The sequence below is a fragment of the Nerophis ophidion genome, linkage group LG01 (genome assembly GCF_033978795.1).
Source record: "Nerophis ophidion isolate RoL-2023_Sa linkage group LG01, RoL_Noph_v1.0, whole genome shotgun sequence".
Lineage (NCBI taxonomy): Eukaryota > Metazoa > Chordata > Actinopteri > Syngnathiformes > Syngnathidae > Nerophis > Nerophis ophidion.
Genome location: NC_084611.1, coordinates 68,859,055 through 68,878,148, shown reverse-complemented (window position 1 = coordinate 68,878,148; position 19,094 = coordinate 68,859,055). Strand labels below are relative to the sequence as shown.

Genomic DNA, 19,094 nt, shown 5'->3' with positions numbered 1-19,094 from the left:
CTAACTTTTTGCAACTCAACGCCAAAAAAACGGAAATGCTGATTATCGGTCCTGCTAGACACCGAACTCTATTTAATAATACAACTCTAACATTTGACAACCAAACAATTAAACAAGGCGACACGGTAAAGAATCTGGGTATTATCTTTGACCCAACTCTCTCCTTTGAGTCACACATTAAAAGCGTTACTAAAACGGCCTTCTTTCATCTCCGTAATATCGCTAAAATTCGCTCCATATTGTCCACTAAAGACGCTGAGATCATTATCCATGCGTTTGTTACGTCTCGCCTCGACTACTGTAACGTATTATTTTCGGGTCTCCCCATGTCTACCATTAAAAGATTACAGTTGGTACAAAATGCGGCTGCTAGACTTTTGACAAGAACAAGAAAGTTTGATCACATTACGCCTGTCCTGGCTCACCTGCACTGGCTTCCTGTGCACTTAAGATGTGACTTTAAGGTTTTACTACTTACGTATAAAATACTACACGGTCTAGCTCCATCCTATCTTGCCGATTGTATTGTACCATATGTCCCGGCAAGAAATCTGCGTTCAAAGGACTCCGGCTTGTTAGTGATTCCCAAAGCCCAAAAAAAGTCTGCGGGCTATAGAGCGTTTTCCGTTCGGGCTCCAGTACTCTGGAATGCCCTCCCGGTAACAGTTCGAGATGCCACCTCAGTAGAAGCATTTAAGTCTCACCTTAAAACTCATTTGTATACTCTAGCCTTTAAATAGACTCCCTTTTTAGACCAGTTGATCTGCCGTTTCTTTTCTTTTTCTCCTATGTCCCACTCTCCCTTGTGGAGGGGGTCCGGTCCGATCCGGTGGCCATGTACTGCTTGCCTGTGTATCGGCTGGGGACATCTCTGCGCTGCTGTTCCGCCTCCGCTTGGGATGGTTTCCTGCTGGCTCCGCTGTGAACGGGACTCTCGCTGTTGTGTTGGATCCGCTTTGGACTGGACTCTCGCGACTGTGTTGGATCCATTGTGGATTGATCTTTCACAGTATCATGTTAGACCCGCTCGACATCCATTGCTTTCCTCCTCTCTAAGGTTCTCATAGTCATTATTGTCACCGACGTCCCACTGGGTCATTATTGTCACCGATGTCCCACTGGGTGTGAGTTTTCCTTGCCCTTATGTGGGCCTACCGAGGATGTCGTGGTGGTTTGTGCAGCCCTTTGAGACACTAGTGATTTAGGGCTATATAAGTAAACATTGATTGATTGATTGATATGTAATCATTTCATGTCAAGTCATCAATAAATGGCCTTGATATGTCAAAAGGCATTAATAAATCATGTTCTTTTCGAATACCTTTATAAGTGATAATGGTAGTTCAACCGGAATAGGCTCATTTCCAAATTAGATTTACAGCCCCGAAATATTGTTATTGTTTTTATTTTGATGCCCCGCCCTCCACCGTTTGACCAATTAGAAAGTGAGTGTGTCCCATCCAGGTTGCCAGTTACTCCCCGCCCTCTTTGTCGAGCTACTGCCACTGGTAAAGTTACTAAACATGTCAGACCTTAGTAAATCTAAAAGGCGACGTTACGAATCTCAACGTATTCATGACAAGGCTAAGAACAAAATGAGGATTTGTATCTGGGATGCCTTTGAAAGATGGAGACGATTAAAGGCGGAGAACATTTTTTCATTTGACGCCAAACTTGCTAATGTCCTCCTTGATAGGTAAGTAAGGCATTTACGTTTTCTTATTACTTGTAATAAATGGACATGGACATTTCGTATGTAAACTATGTTGTAACAAAGCTAATATGTCCATGCAACAAATGCTTGGTTGAGTTGGTGCTCAGCTCCTAGTGTAATACTTTGCATGCTCGCCTGGTCAATGATAGATCGGCATATGCCCGTTAGCCTGCATGTTGATGTGTAATCCAACTGACAGGACAACATATATTTTCGACAAATCAAAACTATGTGGATAATGGTAGTGTCAGTGCCTATTTTGTTCTCAAATGCTGATACCCTGAGGAAATGCGTTCCAACATTAGCATGACTAATTGCGGTTTCTGGTACTGTATGTGCATCAGTCACATATGGGTTGGTATTTGCTTGGCACAATATAATGCATTACATGTAATGATTTTCTACTTTGTGTATTGACATGGTAGAAGGCTATATGATTTATGCATAACATGGTGTTTGAGTAACGTGAGTTGGCTCATTGAATTGTACTCTGCACTGAGAGATGGTGATGTGCCGACATGGAAGAGAATGCAGTGCGTCAGGTTGAATGCAACATGGAGTTTTAATTTCTATGTTGGCCTTAGCTTGCCATCAATGTAGGCCTATGCGATATATGTTATTTATTATTATATATAATTATTTCGATAGTGGTCCGTGGTGTCAAACTAGACATTTTAGCAGGGTAATGCCAACAATCTGTCCCGATTCCCGACGAAAATATTGCTGCGTAACTTTACAAATACATTTGGGTAATCGACGTTAGTAAAATGTAGCATAATTACTTACAAACCTTGTTTCCATATGAGTTGGGAAATTGTGTTGGATGTAAATATAAACGGAATACAATGATTTGCAAATCCTTTTCAACCCATATTCAATTGAATACACTACAAAGTCAAGATATTTGATGTTCAAACTCATAAACTTTATTTTTTTTTGCAAATAATAGTTAACTTAGAATTTCATGGCTGCAACACAGGCCAAAGTAGTTGGGAAAAGGCATTTTCACCACTGTGTTACATCACATTTATCACATTTTCTTTTAATAATACTCAATAAATGTTTGGGAACTGAGGAAACTAATTGTTGAAGCTTTGAAAGTGGATTCTTTCCCATTCTTATTTTATGTAGAGCTTCAGTCGTTCAACAGTCCGGGGTCTCCGCTGTCGTATTTTACGCTTCATAATGCGCCACACAATTTTGATGGGAGACAGGGCTGGACAGCTGGCGGGCCAGGAAAGTACCTGCACTCTTTTACTAAAAAGCCATACTGTTGTAACACGTGGCTTGCCATTGTCTTGCTGAAATAAGCAGGGGCCTCCATGATAACGTTGCTTGGAGGACAACAATGTTGCTCTAAAACCTGTATGTACCATTCAGCATTAATGGTGCCTTCGCAGATGTGTAAGTTACCCATGCCTTGGGCACTAATGCACCCCCATACCATCACAGATGCTGACTTTTGAACTTTGCGCCTATAACAATCTGGATGGTTATTTTCCTCTTTGTTCCAGAGGACACCACGTCCACAGTTTCCAAATATAATTTGAATTGTGGACTTGTCAGACCACAGAACACTTTACCACTTTGCATCAGTCCATCTTAGATGAGCTCGGGCCCAGCGAAGCCGGTGGTGTTCCTGGGTGTTGTTGATGAATCGCTTTTGCTTTGCATGGTAGAGTTTTAACTTGCACTTACAGCTGTAGCGACCAACTGTAGTTACTGAGAGTGGTTTTCTGAAGTGTTCCTGAGCCCATGTGGTGATATCCTTTACACACTGATGTCAGTTTTTGATGCAGTACCGCCTGAGGGATCAACGGTCCGTAATATCATCGCTTACGTGCAGTGATTTCTCCAGATTCTCTGAAAGTTTTGATGATTTTACGGACCAAAGATAGTAAAATCCCTAAATTCCTTGCAATTGCTCGTTGAGAAATGTTGTTCTAAAACTGTTCGACAATTTGCTTACAATTTGGTGACCCTCGCCCCATCCTTGTTTGTGAATTACTTAGCATTTCATGGAAGCAGCTTTAATACCCAATCATGGCACCCGCCTGTTCCCAATTAGCCTGCACACCTGTGTGATGTTCCATATAAGTGTTTGATGAGCATTCCTCAACTTTATCAGTATTTATTGCCACCTTTCCCAACTTCTTTGTCACGTGTTGCTGGCATCAAATTCCAAAGTTAATAAATATTTGCAAAAAAACATGTTTATGAGTTTTAACTTCAAATATGTTGTCTTTGTAGCATATTCAATTGAATGTGGGTTGAAAATGATTTGCAAATCATTGTATTCCGTTTATATTTACATCTAACACAATTTCCCAACTCATATGGAAACGGGGTTTGTAGTAAACCATCTTGCAAGAAGCATAAAAAAGAGATACCTACAGCGTAGGACTTGTCGATTGCCATTTGAAGTTCCTTGGAGTAGGATTCAGGTTCGACTGCATATCTGGCAACCTCAGTTATGGGGAGTTGGAGGGGACTACAGAATTTTGACCGTTATTGCAGTACCATTTCTGGCCACATTACTACATATGGCACCTTTTAAATGTAGCTCTACGTTTTTTTTTCCCCACTTTGTAATAGTACGTATGAAATTACTGCCAAAACCACACTGCATTGAACGTATCACTCGGATCGAGAAAAAATGAACACAAATAATAGAATGCAATTGTTATTTTTCTTGTACTACTCTTTATACTCTTTCTATAAGACACATTTCATCCAAGAGGACTGAGGGCACCTAGGCATTTGGCAGCTGCAGCAAAGTGAAGACTCCAGAGTACTGCAGTGCCTAGGGATATGGCACAGCTACAGCTGAGATTGGCATGTCTATTTTTCAACTCTAGCTGTGTATCTTTAAATACTACAATGACAAAGTCAGTTGGAGAGAGGAAAGCTAACATCCATCCATCCATCCATCCATTTTCTATCTCAGCTACAATCGGGCGGAAGGCGGCGTGCACCCTGGACAAGTCGCCAACTCATCGCAGGGCCAACACAGATAGACAGACAACATTCACACTCACATTCACACACTAGGGCCAATTTAGTGTTGCCAATCAACCTATCCCCAGGTGCATGTCTTTGGAGGTGGGAGGAGGTCAGAGTACCCAGAAGGAACCCACACATTCACGGGGAGGACATGCAAACTCCACACAGAAAGATCCCGAGCCTGGGATTGAACCCATGACTGCAGGACCTTCGTATTGTGAGGCAGACGCACTAACCCCTCTGCCAGCTAACAGACAACAACTGAGAAAACGTTATCCAAGAGGAGACTGAGGACAGCAAAAAATGTTTGCATTGTTTTGTCAGGGCCCAAGCAGGGCCAACTCCCCACAGGGGCGATGCAGAGCACGGCTATTCAAATTGCTGTTTTTTTACTTCCATATGTTTGGACTCCTTTATGAGGCTTTACCATGCACGAAAAGTCCCCATATTTTGTATGTATGCATTTTATATTTTTGGGGATCGAAAAATAAATTTTTTACATTTGAAAAAAATTGCCCCTCCTACCAGTATCACATATCGACATGAAAATTGCACAATATCTATCATGACGGGACGCACATAAAAGTTGTAGGTACCTTAAAACAAACAGAACAGCACCCATAATGGTTTTCGTCTGCCATTTTTGGCGAAACGAGGGGCCATTATTTAACAAATTCCTCCTGTAGATCAGTGGTTCTCAAATGGGGGTAAGCATACCCCTGGGGGTACTTGAAGGTATGCCAAGGGGTACTTGAGATTTTTCAAAAATATTCTAAAAATAGCAACAATTCAAAAATCCTTTATAAATATATTTATTGAATAATACTTCAACAAAATATACTGTGAAAAGAAATGCAACAATGCAATATTCAGCTAGATTTTTTTGTGGACAAAAATACTCATGTTGAAGATTTCTTTTTTTGTGAAGAAATGTTTAGAATTAAGTTCATGAATCCAGATGGATCTCCATTACAATCCCCAAAGAGGGCACTCTAAGTTGATGATTACTTATATGTGTAGAAATCTTTATTTTTTATATTTGAATCTCTAGTTATTTTTATATCTTTTCCCCCCAAATAGTTTAAGAAAGACCACTACAAATGAGCAATATTTTGCACAGTTGTACAATTTAATAAATCAGAAACTGATGACATACACTCAAAAAAATGACTCATTGGATGAACTCAATTAAAATGAGGGCAGGATTTCCATCCAACAAATATATGTTGCCCCGACTCAAAATTAGTACACAATAAAAATTAGTTAGTCCAACTCATTTTTAGCAAATAAAGCCAAAATGAAATTATTGCAATAACTAAGCGAAATTGATTTACATTTGTCAGACTAATTTTTAACAAATACAGCTAAAATGAAATTATTTTGATTACTAAGCGAAATTGATTTATCTGTGCCCAACTCAAAATTTTTGGGAAATGAGGCAAGCTAAAAATCACCCTTGATCCCATAAAACACATCAGACAAAACCTGGTTGGTATTTTTAATGTAGAATAATCCTTAATTCAACAATCTTGAATATAACACCACAAGATGTCAAAGTTACTTGAAAACACAAACCAAAATGTTGAGTTTCAGTGAAAACAAAACATCAAGAAGTACATTTTACAGAAAGGCCATGCTGTATTTTACTTTTTATCTCTTTTTTACAACCAAAAATGCTTTGCTCTGATTAGGGGGTACTTGAATTAAAAAAATGTTCACAGGGGGTACATCACTGAAAAAAGGTTGAGAACCACTGCTGTAGATTTTGACCAAATGAGTCGCAGTTAAAATTACAGCTACTACACATAGAGGTGATGATGAATTGTGAACAAATTTTGCCTACGCCATAAGATGTGGATGTGGCATAGCGCCAAATTTTGCTCCGTTGGTTCGCCACAAAAAACGAAACGTTAATATTGACTGGGCTCCACAAAATAAAATCTCGATCTTATTTGGTTGAAATGATGATAAAGACACCCGAGAGCGCATATTCTTATCTATTCGTAATGGGCGCAGCCTGGCGGCAAACACTGCTCCACGCCACCCCCAATCAGAATGTCATCACATCACATCAGAGGATTTGACACGGATACTAAACTGATGGGCGATAATAAATTAAATATGAATTAAGATTAATTAAGTAAGATCTCGATCCTATTTGATACACATTATGAATATGTCAATCTGAAGTGGTTTATGGGTCAGTACCTAAACATAGCTATTCGTATTGGGCAGAGCCTGTTGGCGAAAACGGCACCTCGCCGTAAAACATCAAACTGTACTTCACTTTAGCTAATCGGATCTCCCTCCAAACTGACATGAAGGTTCAATATCGGACCCTACAACTACACTGTCCTGTAGGACTTTTGACATACCGTCCTTTTATATATTCCGATCTTCCGAAAATTTTGGACAGTGAATCACAGTAATGGGTGGGATGCAACTGCATCACATTCCAGTGGTGCCACCTTGTAGTGGAAAATTATCCATCTATGCATTTTCTACCGCTTATTCCCTTTGGGGTCGCGGGGGCGCTGGTGCCTATCTCAGCTACAATCGGGTGGAAGGTGATGTACACCCCTGGACAAGTCGCCACCTCATCACAGGTGGAAAATTATAACAGTCATAACTTATTTCCACATGCTCCTATCTTCCTGAATGTTTTGATGGTGGTTCATGGAGTTGGGTGGGACGTAACTGTACGTCAACTGGGGCGCCATAATCGCCCCCTTATGGTCAAAAACTATACATTTCAATCAATCAATCAGTCAATTCATAACCTCCTTAAACATGCTCCTAAAAGTTTTGATGGTGGGTTCGGAGTAACGGGTGGGATGTAACCGCGTCACTGCATTGGTGCCAATATCGCCCCTTTGTGGTGGAAAATTATACAAGACGTAACTTCCTTCCACATGCTTTCATCTTTGAATTGTTTTTTTTATGGTAAGTTAGAAAACTGAGAGAGATGCAACCGCATCACTGCGCCAATATCGCCGTCTATGTATCCATCCATTTTCTACCGCTTGTCTTTTTTGGGGTCGTGGGGGTGCTGGGGCCTATCTCAGCTGCATTCGGGCTAGTGGAGGAAAATTATAACATTCTTATCTTTTTTCAACATGTTACGATTCTCCAGAAAGTTTATTGAGGGGAATGCAACCGTGTCAATGCAGTGACATTTGTAGAGGAAAATTATAACAATCACAGCTTCCTTCCACATGTTCCTATTTTTCTGAATTTTTTGATGGTAGGTCAGGGTGTTTGTTGGGTGGGACGCAACTGCCCTGATTGCTTCCTTGGGTGGAATACTATAACAGTCTTAACTTCCTAAAATATGCTTCCTAAAACAATGGAGAACATGTTATCCAAGAGGAGAATGAGGGCAGGCAAAATTTTTTACAATTTGGGTATATTTTTTTCAGTTCTTGCGATGTATTTTCTAATGCCACAATGACAAAATCAGTCGAAAAAATATATGCTAACTAACAATACAAATTAAGGCAGAGGAAGACTATAGGGCAGCAAGAAAACTTAAGCATGTGTGTTTATTTTTTGTCATTTCCAGCCATGTGTCCTTAAATGCTACAGTACTACAGTACGGAGAAGACTAAGGCCAGCGGAAAAATGTTAGCCTTTTTTATTTTTTTAATTTCTAGCTGTATATCCTCAAATGTTACAATGACAAAGATAGTCGGAACAAAAGACACTAATAAACAGCAACAATGGAGAACATTTTATCTAAGAGGAGACTGAGTGTCAGGTTCAAACACTGAGGACATCTATTAAACAAGACAAGAAGCAAAGAATCAAAAAGATACAGAATTCAATTTGGCTCAATATTGAGGAGAGTCTGTAACCTTGTACAATCTCCAGCACGCTCTGGCAAAAGATTGTACAACTCCTCCTTAATTCGACTTTCCCAACCACATGACCACAGCTGCTTACAGAGGGATGTGGGTCGTAAACAGCGTTGCCTTTGGTTACAGAACAGTTTAAAAAAAAGGTCGTAAACACTTCACAGAAAAGGTCGTAAACGAGTTCAAAAAGAGATTTGTAAAACAGTTGAAAAAGGAAGTCGCCTGCAGGGGATTCTGGTCCTGCTTCCTCTTCGCTTTTATAGTCCTTGGGTCAGACAATATATTTCTGTTTGATTATAATACATGAAAGAAGCAGGGACAGCTTCATATTGCTTCCCCTCTATACAGTGGAGATTTACGAGCCTTACTCTTGGTAGGTTTCAAAGACAGCTTTTGCTTCTCAAAAGGCAATCAATGTAACACAAAGTTTTTGTGATAACTTAGAAACAATTACCGTATTTTTGGAGTAGAAGTCGCTCCGTAGTATACGTCGCACTGGCCGAAAATGCATAATAAAGAAGGAAAAAAACATATATACGTCGCACTGTAGTATGAGTCGCATTTTTGGGGGAAATTTATTTGATAGAATCCAACACCAAGAATAGACATTTGAAAGGCAATATAAAATAAAGAATAGTGAACAACAGGATGAATAAGTGTACGTTATATGATGCATAAATAACCAACAGAGAAGGTGCCTGGTATGTTAACGTAACATATTATGGTAAGAGTCATTCAAATAACTATAACATATAGAACATGCTATACGTTTACCAAACAATCTGTCACTCCTAATCGATAAATCCCGTGAAATCTTCTTCCCGATGTCGCTTCTAAACAACTCTGCCAACTCCAAAGGTATGCGCCGCTTCCTCTTGTCGTTTTCTGCTGCATATTTCACTACGTCCAGCTTGTAATCTGCCGTACATGATTTCCTTTTCGGTCCAATTTTCATTTCAGCCCTTCTCAGGTTTTTTAAGTTACCGCTAACGATGAAATTATCCATTTTAATAGCTACGGCAGTAGCATATAGCATATAGCATTTAGCATTCCATGACCCACAATGCACTTCTGCCAGGACCCTCCCCCGCCGAATTCTTATTGGTTGAAGTGTGTGAAGTGATTGCTGACATTTTCTTCGTCTCTTCCGCGAATGAGATAAATGATATTGTTTAATATTTTACGGTAATGTGGTAATAATTTCACACATAAGTCGCTCCGGAGTATATGTCTATGAAAAAAACTGCGATTTATGGTCTGAAAAATATGGTATTCTAACACTGGGGGGCTGCAAAAAATCTTAGCGTATGGGTTTATTTTGGTCATTTTGAGCTATGTTTCCTGAAATGTTACAATGACAAAATCGGAAGAAACTAAAAACACTAAAAAAACAACAACAATGGAGGTACATTTTATCCAAGAGGAGACTGAGGCAGCAAGAAAAATGAATGTTTGTTTGTTATTTTGTTATTTACTATATATTTTTTGTCATTTCCAACCATGTATCCTCATATGTTACAAAAACGAATCTGCTCGACCAACGAGTGAGGGATCACCGAAATGATATTGACTCAAGATGCTTGAAGTCTATCTATTTCTAGTTCCCAGTCGCACCTGCTTGGGAACTGTGTGGGTACCATGCAGTAGAAAAGGGGTACATCTCCAGAACATCCAAAATAAATTTAAAATCGCACTCCCAGGGTGTTTTGATTGCCTTCGCATGGCCATTAGCTGGCACTGAATGTGAGCTGAGGTGCTTCTTCTGCGTCCACAGGCAAAGTGTTCATGGGCAACAAGCGGGAGATTGCGGAGAGCAGAATCCCCGAGCTAAACACGTACATGAAGGTAATTATCTACAGCAAAGTCTTGATGCGCTCGCTTCAACATGGAGCCTAAGTGGGCTGAGTGATGCTGTAGGTGGATGGAGCCCTGACTTGGACGTTTATTTGAGCAGCAGTTTGCAGATGAAACTGCCGCTCACGTAGGCGTCGCCTCTTTTCTTCTCTGCTCCTGTTGCCCACATCACTGTCTGACTGACAGTGTAGTTGTAGGACTTTTGACTTGTTGCGTGCAAAAACAGTGTTGTGCCATAGCCAAAAAGCACGCCACCATTTCTCAGCCCTGCACCCACTCGCTTGCCTCGCTTTCGCCAAAACCTACGTGCTTCCAACTCGCCTTCGCCATTTCTTTCCACTTCGCTTGTCCCTGCTGACCAACTCCTTTTCCGTCATTTTTCCCACGGCTTTATCATCGCTCCCTTCTCCCTCCTCCAGAGGCTGCTTGGTCTGCCGACGTGGTTGCTGCTGGACGAGGAGCTCAGGATGTTCTTCTACCAGACGGAGTTGGACAGCCAACAGCAACCTCGGGCTCTCAGGCGTTTACGCCCGCCTACCCGCAGAGTGTAAGCCCTGCTTTGTTACCTTGTTTGTTAGGTAAGCACCACTGGTATGCATCAGGGGTGTTCAAATATACTGTATTTTCCGGACTATAAGGCGCACCTAAAATAATTATTTTCCCCTCAAAACTTGACAGTGCGCCTTATAAACCGGTGCGCCTGATGTAAGGAATCATTTCGGATGAGCATACCCACCACAAAGCTATTTTATTTAGTACATGGTGTAATGATTAGTGTGACCAGTAGATGGCAGTCAAACATCAATCAATCAATCAATGTTTACTTATATAGCCCTAAATCACTAGTGTCTCAAAGGGCTGCACAAACCACCACGACATCCTCGGTAGGCCCACATAAGGGCAAGGAAAACTCACACCCAGTGGGACATCGGTGACAATAATGACCCAGTGGGACGTCGGTGACAATGATGACTATGAGAACCTTAGAGAGGAGGAAAGCAATGGATGTCGAGCGGGTCTAACATGATACTGTGAAAGTTCAATCCACAATGGATCCAACACAGTCGCGAGAGTCCAGTCCAAAGCGGATCCAACACAGCAGCGAGAGTCCCGTTCACAGCGGAGCCAGCAGGAAACCATCCCAAGCGGAGGCGGATCAGCATCGCAGAGATGTCCCCAGCCGATACACAGGCAAGCAGTACATGGCCACCGGATCGGACCGGACCCCCTCCACAAGGGAGAGTGGGACATAGAAGAAAAAGAAAAGAAACGGCAGATCAACTGGTCTAAAAAGGGAGTCTATTTAAAGGCTAGAGTATACAAATGAGTTTTAAGGTGAGACTTAAATGCTTCTAACAGATACGTGTAGACTGAACTATGATGGGTCTCAAGTCAACAACACCAACATTTTAAATGTTCCATTGAAAATATATCAAATTACAAACGGCGCTCAAAAATCCATCAAAATGTTTTAGTACGACTTTGGTAAACTATGAAGCCGCACCACTTGAAGGATTGTCGGCGCATTAAACATACTAGTAATATTATGGTTTGTGTATAATGTAAGACATATTATCTTCTCTTTTGTTTTGCAATATTATGCAAAAGCAACTTTTTTTTACTTTCTGGTACCTGCTGATCTGTATTTGGTATCTGCATGAATTGTCAGAGTTATTTGGTGACGAACCCCAAGATGCAGAAAAGGAGGCAGACATTGAATGAGAAAACATGATTTAATATAAAATATTACAATAAGAACAAACAAAGGGTATAAAAAAAAAGCACGCACGTGGGCGGAATAACAAACAAAAGAAGCTAGCACTGGGAGCTAGAAAACAAAATGGAACTTTAGCATGAAAGCTAGTGGGTAGCAAACATCCATCCATCCATCCATTTTCTACCGCTTATTCCCTTTCAGGGTAGCGGGGGTCGCTGGCGCCTATCTCAGATACAATCGGGCGGAAGGCAGGGTACACCCTGGACAAGTCGCCACCTCATCGCAGGGCCAACACAGATAGACAGACAACATTCACACTCACATTCACACACTAGGGCCAATTTAGTGTTGCCAATCAACCTATCCCCAGGTGCATGTCTTTGGAAACAGAAAAACTGAAAACAGCCAATGGCTAACAAGAACAGCTTACCGCTACGACAACCAGGACAAAATGTAGCACAACAGGTAGCAGCTGTAACGATGCCAGACATGACAGGTAGCAAAGACACAAGAACGACATGTGGCAATGACAATGATCCAGCACTGACTGGAAGACACAGTGGATACAAATAGGAGCGGGCTGATTGACAACAAGTGTGGCCAGGTGCCAATCAGCCGCAGAGGAAGTGACAACAGCACACAGGGAGACAAACTGGAAGCTGAACCAAAATAAGAGCGCTTGACAGGAACTAAAGACAGGAGATACTAAACACAGAGGAAACAAAGACAAATGCAGAGGAAAAAACTAAAACATAGACAAACTGTCAGGGGAAAGCCTGACATGAATCCTGAAAAATTGCGAGCGTCCGTGCCGACGCCATAGTCGATTATCTTCTTCTTTTTCTCTATCTTCTTGTTATGTGACATTCCGCTGTTGCCACATGTAATATAAAGTAGTGTAAAGCTCTTACTTAAATCTGTCAGAAAACGCACCATGAAAGCGCTAAAACATACCGGTATAGTGAGTTTACATTATTCACCCAAAGAACTTTGGTTATTAGAGTTCCGGTCAGACAGTTTTTCATGGGACATATTTCCGGTGTTGTTGTTTCCAGATGAGGAGATGCTGCTGCGTCATTAAAACAGTTAGCTCCATCTTTTGACACTTCTTCCACTCCCGTCCTTGCACGCTACACCGCTACAACAAAGATGACGGGGAGAAGAAGCTGTCGCAGGGGAGCAACGTAAATAAGACCGCCCACAAAACGGCGCATCCGGAAGCGACTGTCAGAAAGCAGCTTGAAAATGATCTGTAAAACATAATCTATGCGACATTTTGACCAAAGAACCACCATTACATGTTATGTAAACCACAAGGAAGTGTTTTCAATTTAGAAAAAAAATTATAATAATATGACTCCTTTAATGCACCCTATAATCCTGATATATGAAAAAAGATTAAAAATAGACAATGCACCTTAAAATCAGTTCACCCTATGGTTCGGAAAATACGGTACTTTAGAAACACATTCTTTGGGGAGCAAGGGAGGAACTAACCATTCTGCACATACCAGTGCCTAAAACCTCAAAAAACAACTCCACCTTGCAATGTGTCACTTATCGAAGGATAAAAAGAAGTTAGCCAATTTGTAACAAAAAAAAAACATGAAGAAATTGAATTTAATAAATTATAATTCAACTTTGATCATCACTTGCAAGGATGTGTATTGCACTGTAGACTTTCAACTCCATCCATCCATTTTCTACCGCTTGTCCCTTTCGGGGTCACGGGTGTTGCTGGAGCCTATTCGGGCGGAAGGTGGATTACACCCTGGACAAGTCGTCACCTCATCGCAGGGCCAACACTTACAGACAGACAACATTCCCACTCACATTCACACACTGGGGCCCATTTAGTGTTGCCAATCAACCTATCCCCAGGTGCATGTCTTTGGAGGTGGGAGGAAGCCAGAGTACCACGGGTAGAACATGCAAACTCCACACATGCACCAACTAACCCCTGTTTCACCGTGCTGCCTGACTTTCGACTCACTTTACTACAAAGAAAAAGTAAAATGCACACACAGTTAATCATTTGATGCTTGCTGAAATCTTTTCCATGAGACTATGAAGACCTATTTTTTGTGAATAACGTGATCAAATTTGAAATCATATAAAAACGTTTGTGTTTACGGTTTTCACTATAAGGTTTCTTGTTTTTTTAAACACATTTTTGCCTATTAGCCAATAGGCTGGAGTCTGATCCGGACTATTTATAGCAGATGTCTTCAACAAAGAGTCTGTGGCCTCTCGAGGGTCCGTAGGGTTACTTTAGGGGGATAGCATTTATTTTATGTTCACCCAGAAATTTTTTTCAAAAATTGAAAAGTCTGCAATGTGTTCCCTGTACTTTAAAGGTTTAAGAGAAAAATATGAATTAATAACTATATTATTATTTTCGTGTGAGCATTTAAGATAGCGAGCATTAACCGCCCGAGTTGCCACCAAGCGATTAGCAGCGCTATCTGCTACTTATCAGTTATTGTGCTAGCTACCACCTAGCGATTAGCACTGTAGTTGCCCGCCAGTGATTAGCATGCTAGTTGTCTCTTAACTATTATGGATGCTATGCTGTATAATTAAATATTTTAGTATTGCACAATAACAAGTTACCTTTCAAAACACAATCTTACACAGTATTTACTGTACAGTTTGGGTTTGTGTGTCCTTGGCCTGGAAAACACAGAATACCTCTGACTTGACGTGAAAAGTTGATGTACTACCACAGGTTCATTAAAGTCAGCTATGTGAACCACTACACTTTCAACATTAATAAAACCTGAGTGAAGTGATGCTTAACTCTCCAATTTGTTTTGACTATTTAAAGCAAGGTTTAAGTATTGCAGTGGTTTACATAGCAAAACCTCCTCACAATTGACTGATGAATATTTCACTCTAAATCAGCTGGGTTTGGCTCTAGTAGCTATATTGTTCTGACCATAAATACGGTAGAATAAGAAATGCAAAAGAAATGGTTAAATCAACCTGCTTAGGCTGCTGCCCCCCGCCACATGACTTTGGATAAGCAGAAGATAGATGGATGGATGATTTATGTTCCCGATCAATGCTCTGTTCATTTATAATCAGATGGATTGAAAACTGATGTAACAAGTAAAATGTTAAAAACAGTTCCAGTAACCTTTACTATATACTGTGACATCTACTCTACTCTATATCAGTGGTCCCCAGGCCGTGGCCCGATTGGTACCGGGCCGCAGAAGAATTTGTTATTAATTTTTATTTTTTTAAAAATATATAAAAAAATGAAAAATTAAAAATTAAAAAAAAAAAAATATATATATATATATATATATATATTAAATCAACATAAAAAACACAATATACACAAACAATTAGTGCACCAACCACAAAAACCTCCCTTTTTCATGACAAAGAAAAAAAAAAAAGGACACCACCCCCCCTCCTCCACCCGGGCTGCAGGACAAATTATTAAGCGTTGACCGGTCCGCGGATACAAAAAGGTTGGGGACCACTGCTCTATATGTTTCCTCATTTGATGCATTTGCAGACGGTGCTACTAGTGTTTAGGTTCGGTCTTTACCAGTCGTTCTCAAACTTTTTTTCGTACCATCTCAGAAAACACTTGACTCTCCAAATACCACCATAATGACCAACATTAAAATACAGTCTCGTAGTAGGCCTGAATATTCATTAAAACAAAGCAGCTGTTTTATTTAACAAATACATTTAATATATTTGGCCACTGTAACATTACAAACAGTCTGTACAGTAACACTGTGTTTGAATATAGGAAAATAAAACACTGTACTTTAAAGGCCTACTGAAACCCACTACTACCGACCACGCAGTCTCATAGTTTATATATCAATGATGAAATATTAACGTTGCAGCACATGCCAATACAACCTTTTTAGTTTAGTAAATTGCAATTTTAAATTTCCCGCAAAGTGTCGTGTTGAAAACGTTGCGGTATGATGACGCGTATGACGTGTGCGCTCTACATCACCGGTTGTAGCGGACATTATTTTCCAGCCCGATCCAAGCAATAAGTAGCGTGCTTTAATCGCATAATTACACAGTATTTTGGACATCTGTGTTGCCGAATCTTTTGCAATTTGTTCAATTAATAATGGAGAAGTCAAAGTAGAAAGATGGAGGTGGGAAGCTCTTAGCCTTTAACCACACAAACACAGCCGGTGTTTCCTTGTTTAAAATTCCCGAAGATGAAGCTTTACTATAAATCAGAGCGGTCAAGCGAACATGGATCCCGACTCCATGTCAACCGCCACTTTTCGGTGAGAAAATTGTGGTATTAGGTCGCCTCTTACCGGAGATATCAGCGGAGCTTCCGTCCTGCTGCAGCTGCCGTGACTTCCCTCAGAGACTCTGGTGTCAACACACCCGTGGCCACACCCCTCCGACTTTCAGGTACTATTTAATCTCACTAAAGCACTAGCAACACAATAGGCAGATAAGGGATTTTCCAGAATTATCATAGTAAATGTGTCTAATAACATCTGAATCGCTCCCACTGCAATCGCCTTTTTTTTCTCTTTTTTTCTAGTCCGTCACACTAAATTTCCCCATCTACGAATCTTTCATCCTCGCTCAAATTAATGGGGAAATTGTCGCTTTTTCGGTACGAATCGCTCTAGCTGCTACTGGCTATGATTATAAACAATGTGAGGATGTGAAGAGCCCTACAACCCGTGACGTCACGCGCACATAGTCTGCTACTTCCGGTAAAGGCAAGGCTTTTTTATTAGCAACCAAAAGTTGCGAACTTTATCATCTATGTTCTCTACTAAATCCTTCCAGCAAAAGTATGGCAATATCACGAAATGATCAAGTATGACACATAGAATGGACCGGCTATCCCCGTTTAAATAAGAAAATCTCATTTCAGTAGGCCTTTAATCAAGTGTTTCGTTGGTGTACCACTAGATGGAGCCCGCGTACCAGTAGTTGCACACGTACCACAGATTGAGAATCCCCCGCCTACACGATCTTGCAACATCTCGGACTGCTTTTCTTCCTTAAACCGATGCCATCTTAAAACCGTTTATTTATAAGTTGCAAAGACGATCAGATGTAAGTTCCTCTTCTATGTTTACCCTTGAAGGCCATCTGTTTAGCTCATTTTGTGTTTCACCGGGGCAACATGAGGTAAGCGGGGACTGTCTCAAGAGGAAATAATGCAAAAATGGACTCTCATTACTTCCCCATCTCGCACATGCTTTCCTTTATTATTCACACAGACTTCTCTCGTGTTGCAAGTATAAGCCGTAATGTCGGCAAACATTTAAACTCTTCTCACAGGACTTTTAAATCTTTTGACAGCACAAATACTGTCTATATATATATTCGAAATATATAGTATTTTCAAAGCGTACATACTTTTACTCAATTTGTGATAAATGTTATACATACAATAAAATTCAAGTATCTATATTACTCCAATAAATTGTATGGACAGACTTTCAAATACATAAACCTTGTGAAGAAACGGGGTTGGTGAGAGATATGATTTATGATCCACAACAGTGATGGGAAAACTAAGGCCCGGCGGCCATATCCGGCCTGTTGGTCTTTTTAATTTGGCCCGCCAAATATTCCAACAAAATTAGGCAAATATCAGTTTTGAGAATTTCCACAGCAAAACTGATACTAGACTTTGACACATTGGCAAAAAAAAGGGTGATCAAAACACTGCTACCACTGAAAGAGAATGTAAATGTTTACCCTGTAATACCATGTTTGTGTTTCTTTAAAGCTCTGAAATGATATGGTTGAAAATAGATGTGTAGCCCATGTTTGGGAAGTCTACTCTTAGTTCCAAAAGATATGATATGCTTTAAAATTCATCATGTGTTCGCCCGGCCCGTCTGTTAAATTTCCACAGCCAATGTTGCCCCTGAGCCTAAAAGTTTGTCCTCCCCTGATCTAGAATACACGTCAATGGAGCAAGGAAGCAAGGAAGCAACAGACCACGTCGCCGCTATAAATTGGTTTTCTGCGTTACCGCTTATAATAACAATATCACTAATACTTGGTTAATAATCAAGTCACAAAATGTAAATGGAGTATTGTTGGTGCTTTTATCGGATTGGCTCCGCTGTAAGCAGACTTTTAGTTACGTGTATTTATGTTTGACTTTCTCTTCTTCTTTTACCAAACAGCATTATTTTAGTTTTACTGAGATTCAGAGATATTCTGCTTTTGTCAAACCATCTTTTTGAATGGTTTATTTTTTTTGTCATAATTTCTCTCTTGAACAAAAATCAGTTGAGTCATCTACAAGTAATACTAACTTAAAGTCTCTTGGAACTTGACAATTGTTGTTTGTATAAAGATTGAACAGTTTTGGTACCAGTATTTATTTTTGGCGTACACCACAAGATATATTTCACAGTTGCAGACGTTTGTTCGCACAGTTTCATGTATTGGTTCCTGTTGGTTAAGGAGCTACTTATCCATTTTGAGGCCGGCTTTCTGATTCAATACAGTTCTAATTTGTTGATTAAGATTAATTGTGTCAAATGCTTTTGTTAGATCCATAAACACTGCTGCTGCACACTGTTTACCATCTGTAGCGTTAAAGGCCTACTGAAACCCACTACTACCAACCACGCAGTCTGATAGTTTATATATCAATGATGAAATATTAACATTGCAACACATGCCAATACGGCATTTTTAGTTTACTAAATAGCAATTTTAAATTTCCCGGGAGTTTCTTGTTGAAAACTTTGCGGAGTGATGACGTGTACGCGTGACGTCACGGACTGTTAGGAAATATTAGCGCTGCGCACACACACAGCTAAAAGTCGTCTGCTTTAACGGCATAATTAAACAGTATTTTGGACATCTGTGTTGCTGAATCTTTTGCAATTTGTTCAATTAATAATGGAGAAGTCAAAGTAGAAGGATGGAGTTGGGAAGCTTTAGCCTTTAGCCACACAAACACACA

At 40.3% G+C, this 19,094-nt stretch overlaps 2 protein-coding genes across 3 annotated transcripts in view; one reads left to right on the top strand and one right to left on the bottom strand.

Annotated features, from left to right (window-relative positions):
• ncf4 (neutrophil cytosolic factor 4) overlaps positions 1–19,094 on the top strand; it is a 70,317-nt gene that overhangs the window by 14,287 nt on the left and 36,936 nt on the right. For both annotated transcript variants that reach the window (XM_061909712.1, XM_061909700.1), the window contains 2 exons: positions 10,346–10,416; positions 10,845–10,972. In XM_061909712.1, the coding sequence (XP_061765696.1) occupies positions 10,346–10,416; positions 10,845–10,972 (199 nt within the window). The remainder of the gene's footprint in view (positions 1–10,345; positions 10,417–10,844; positions 10,973–19,094) is intronic.
• Positions 1–19,094, bottom strand: part of pvalb7 (parvalbumin 7) — a 74,125-nt gene that overhangs the window by 40,799 nt on the left and 14,232 nt on the right. The window lies entirely within an intron of this gene.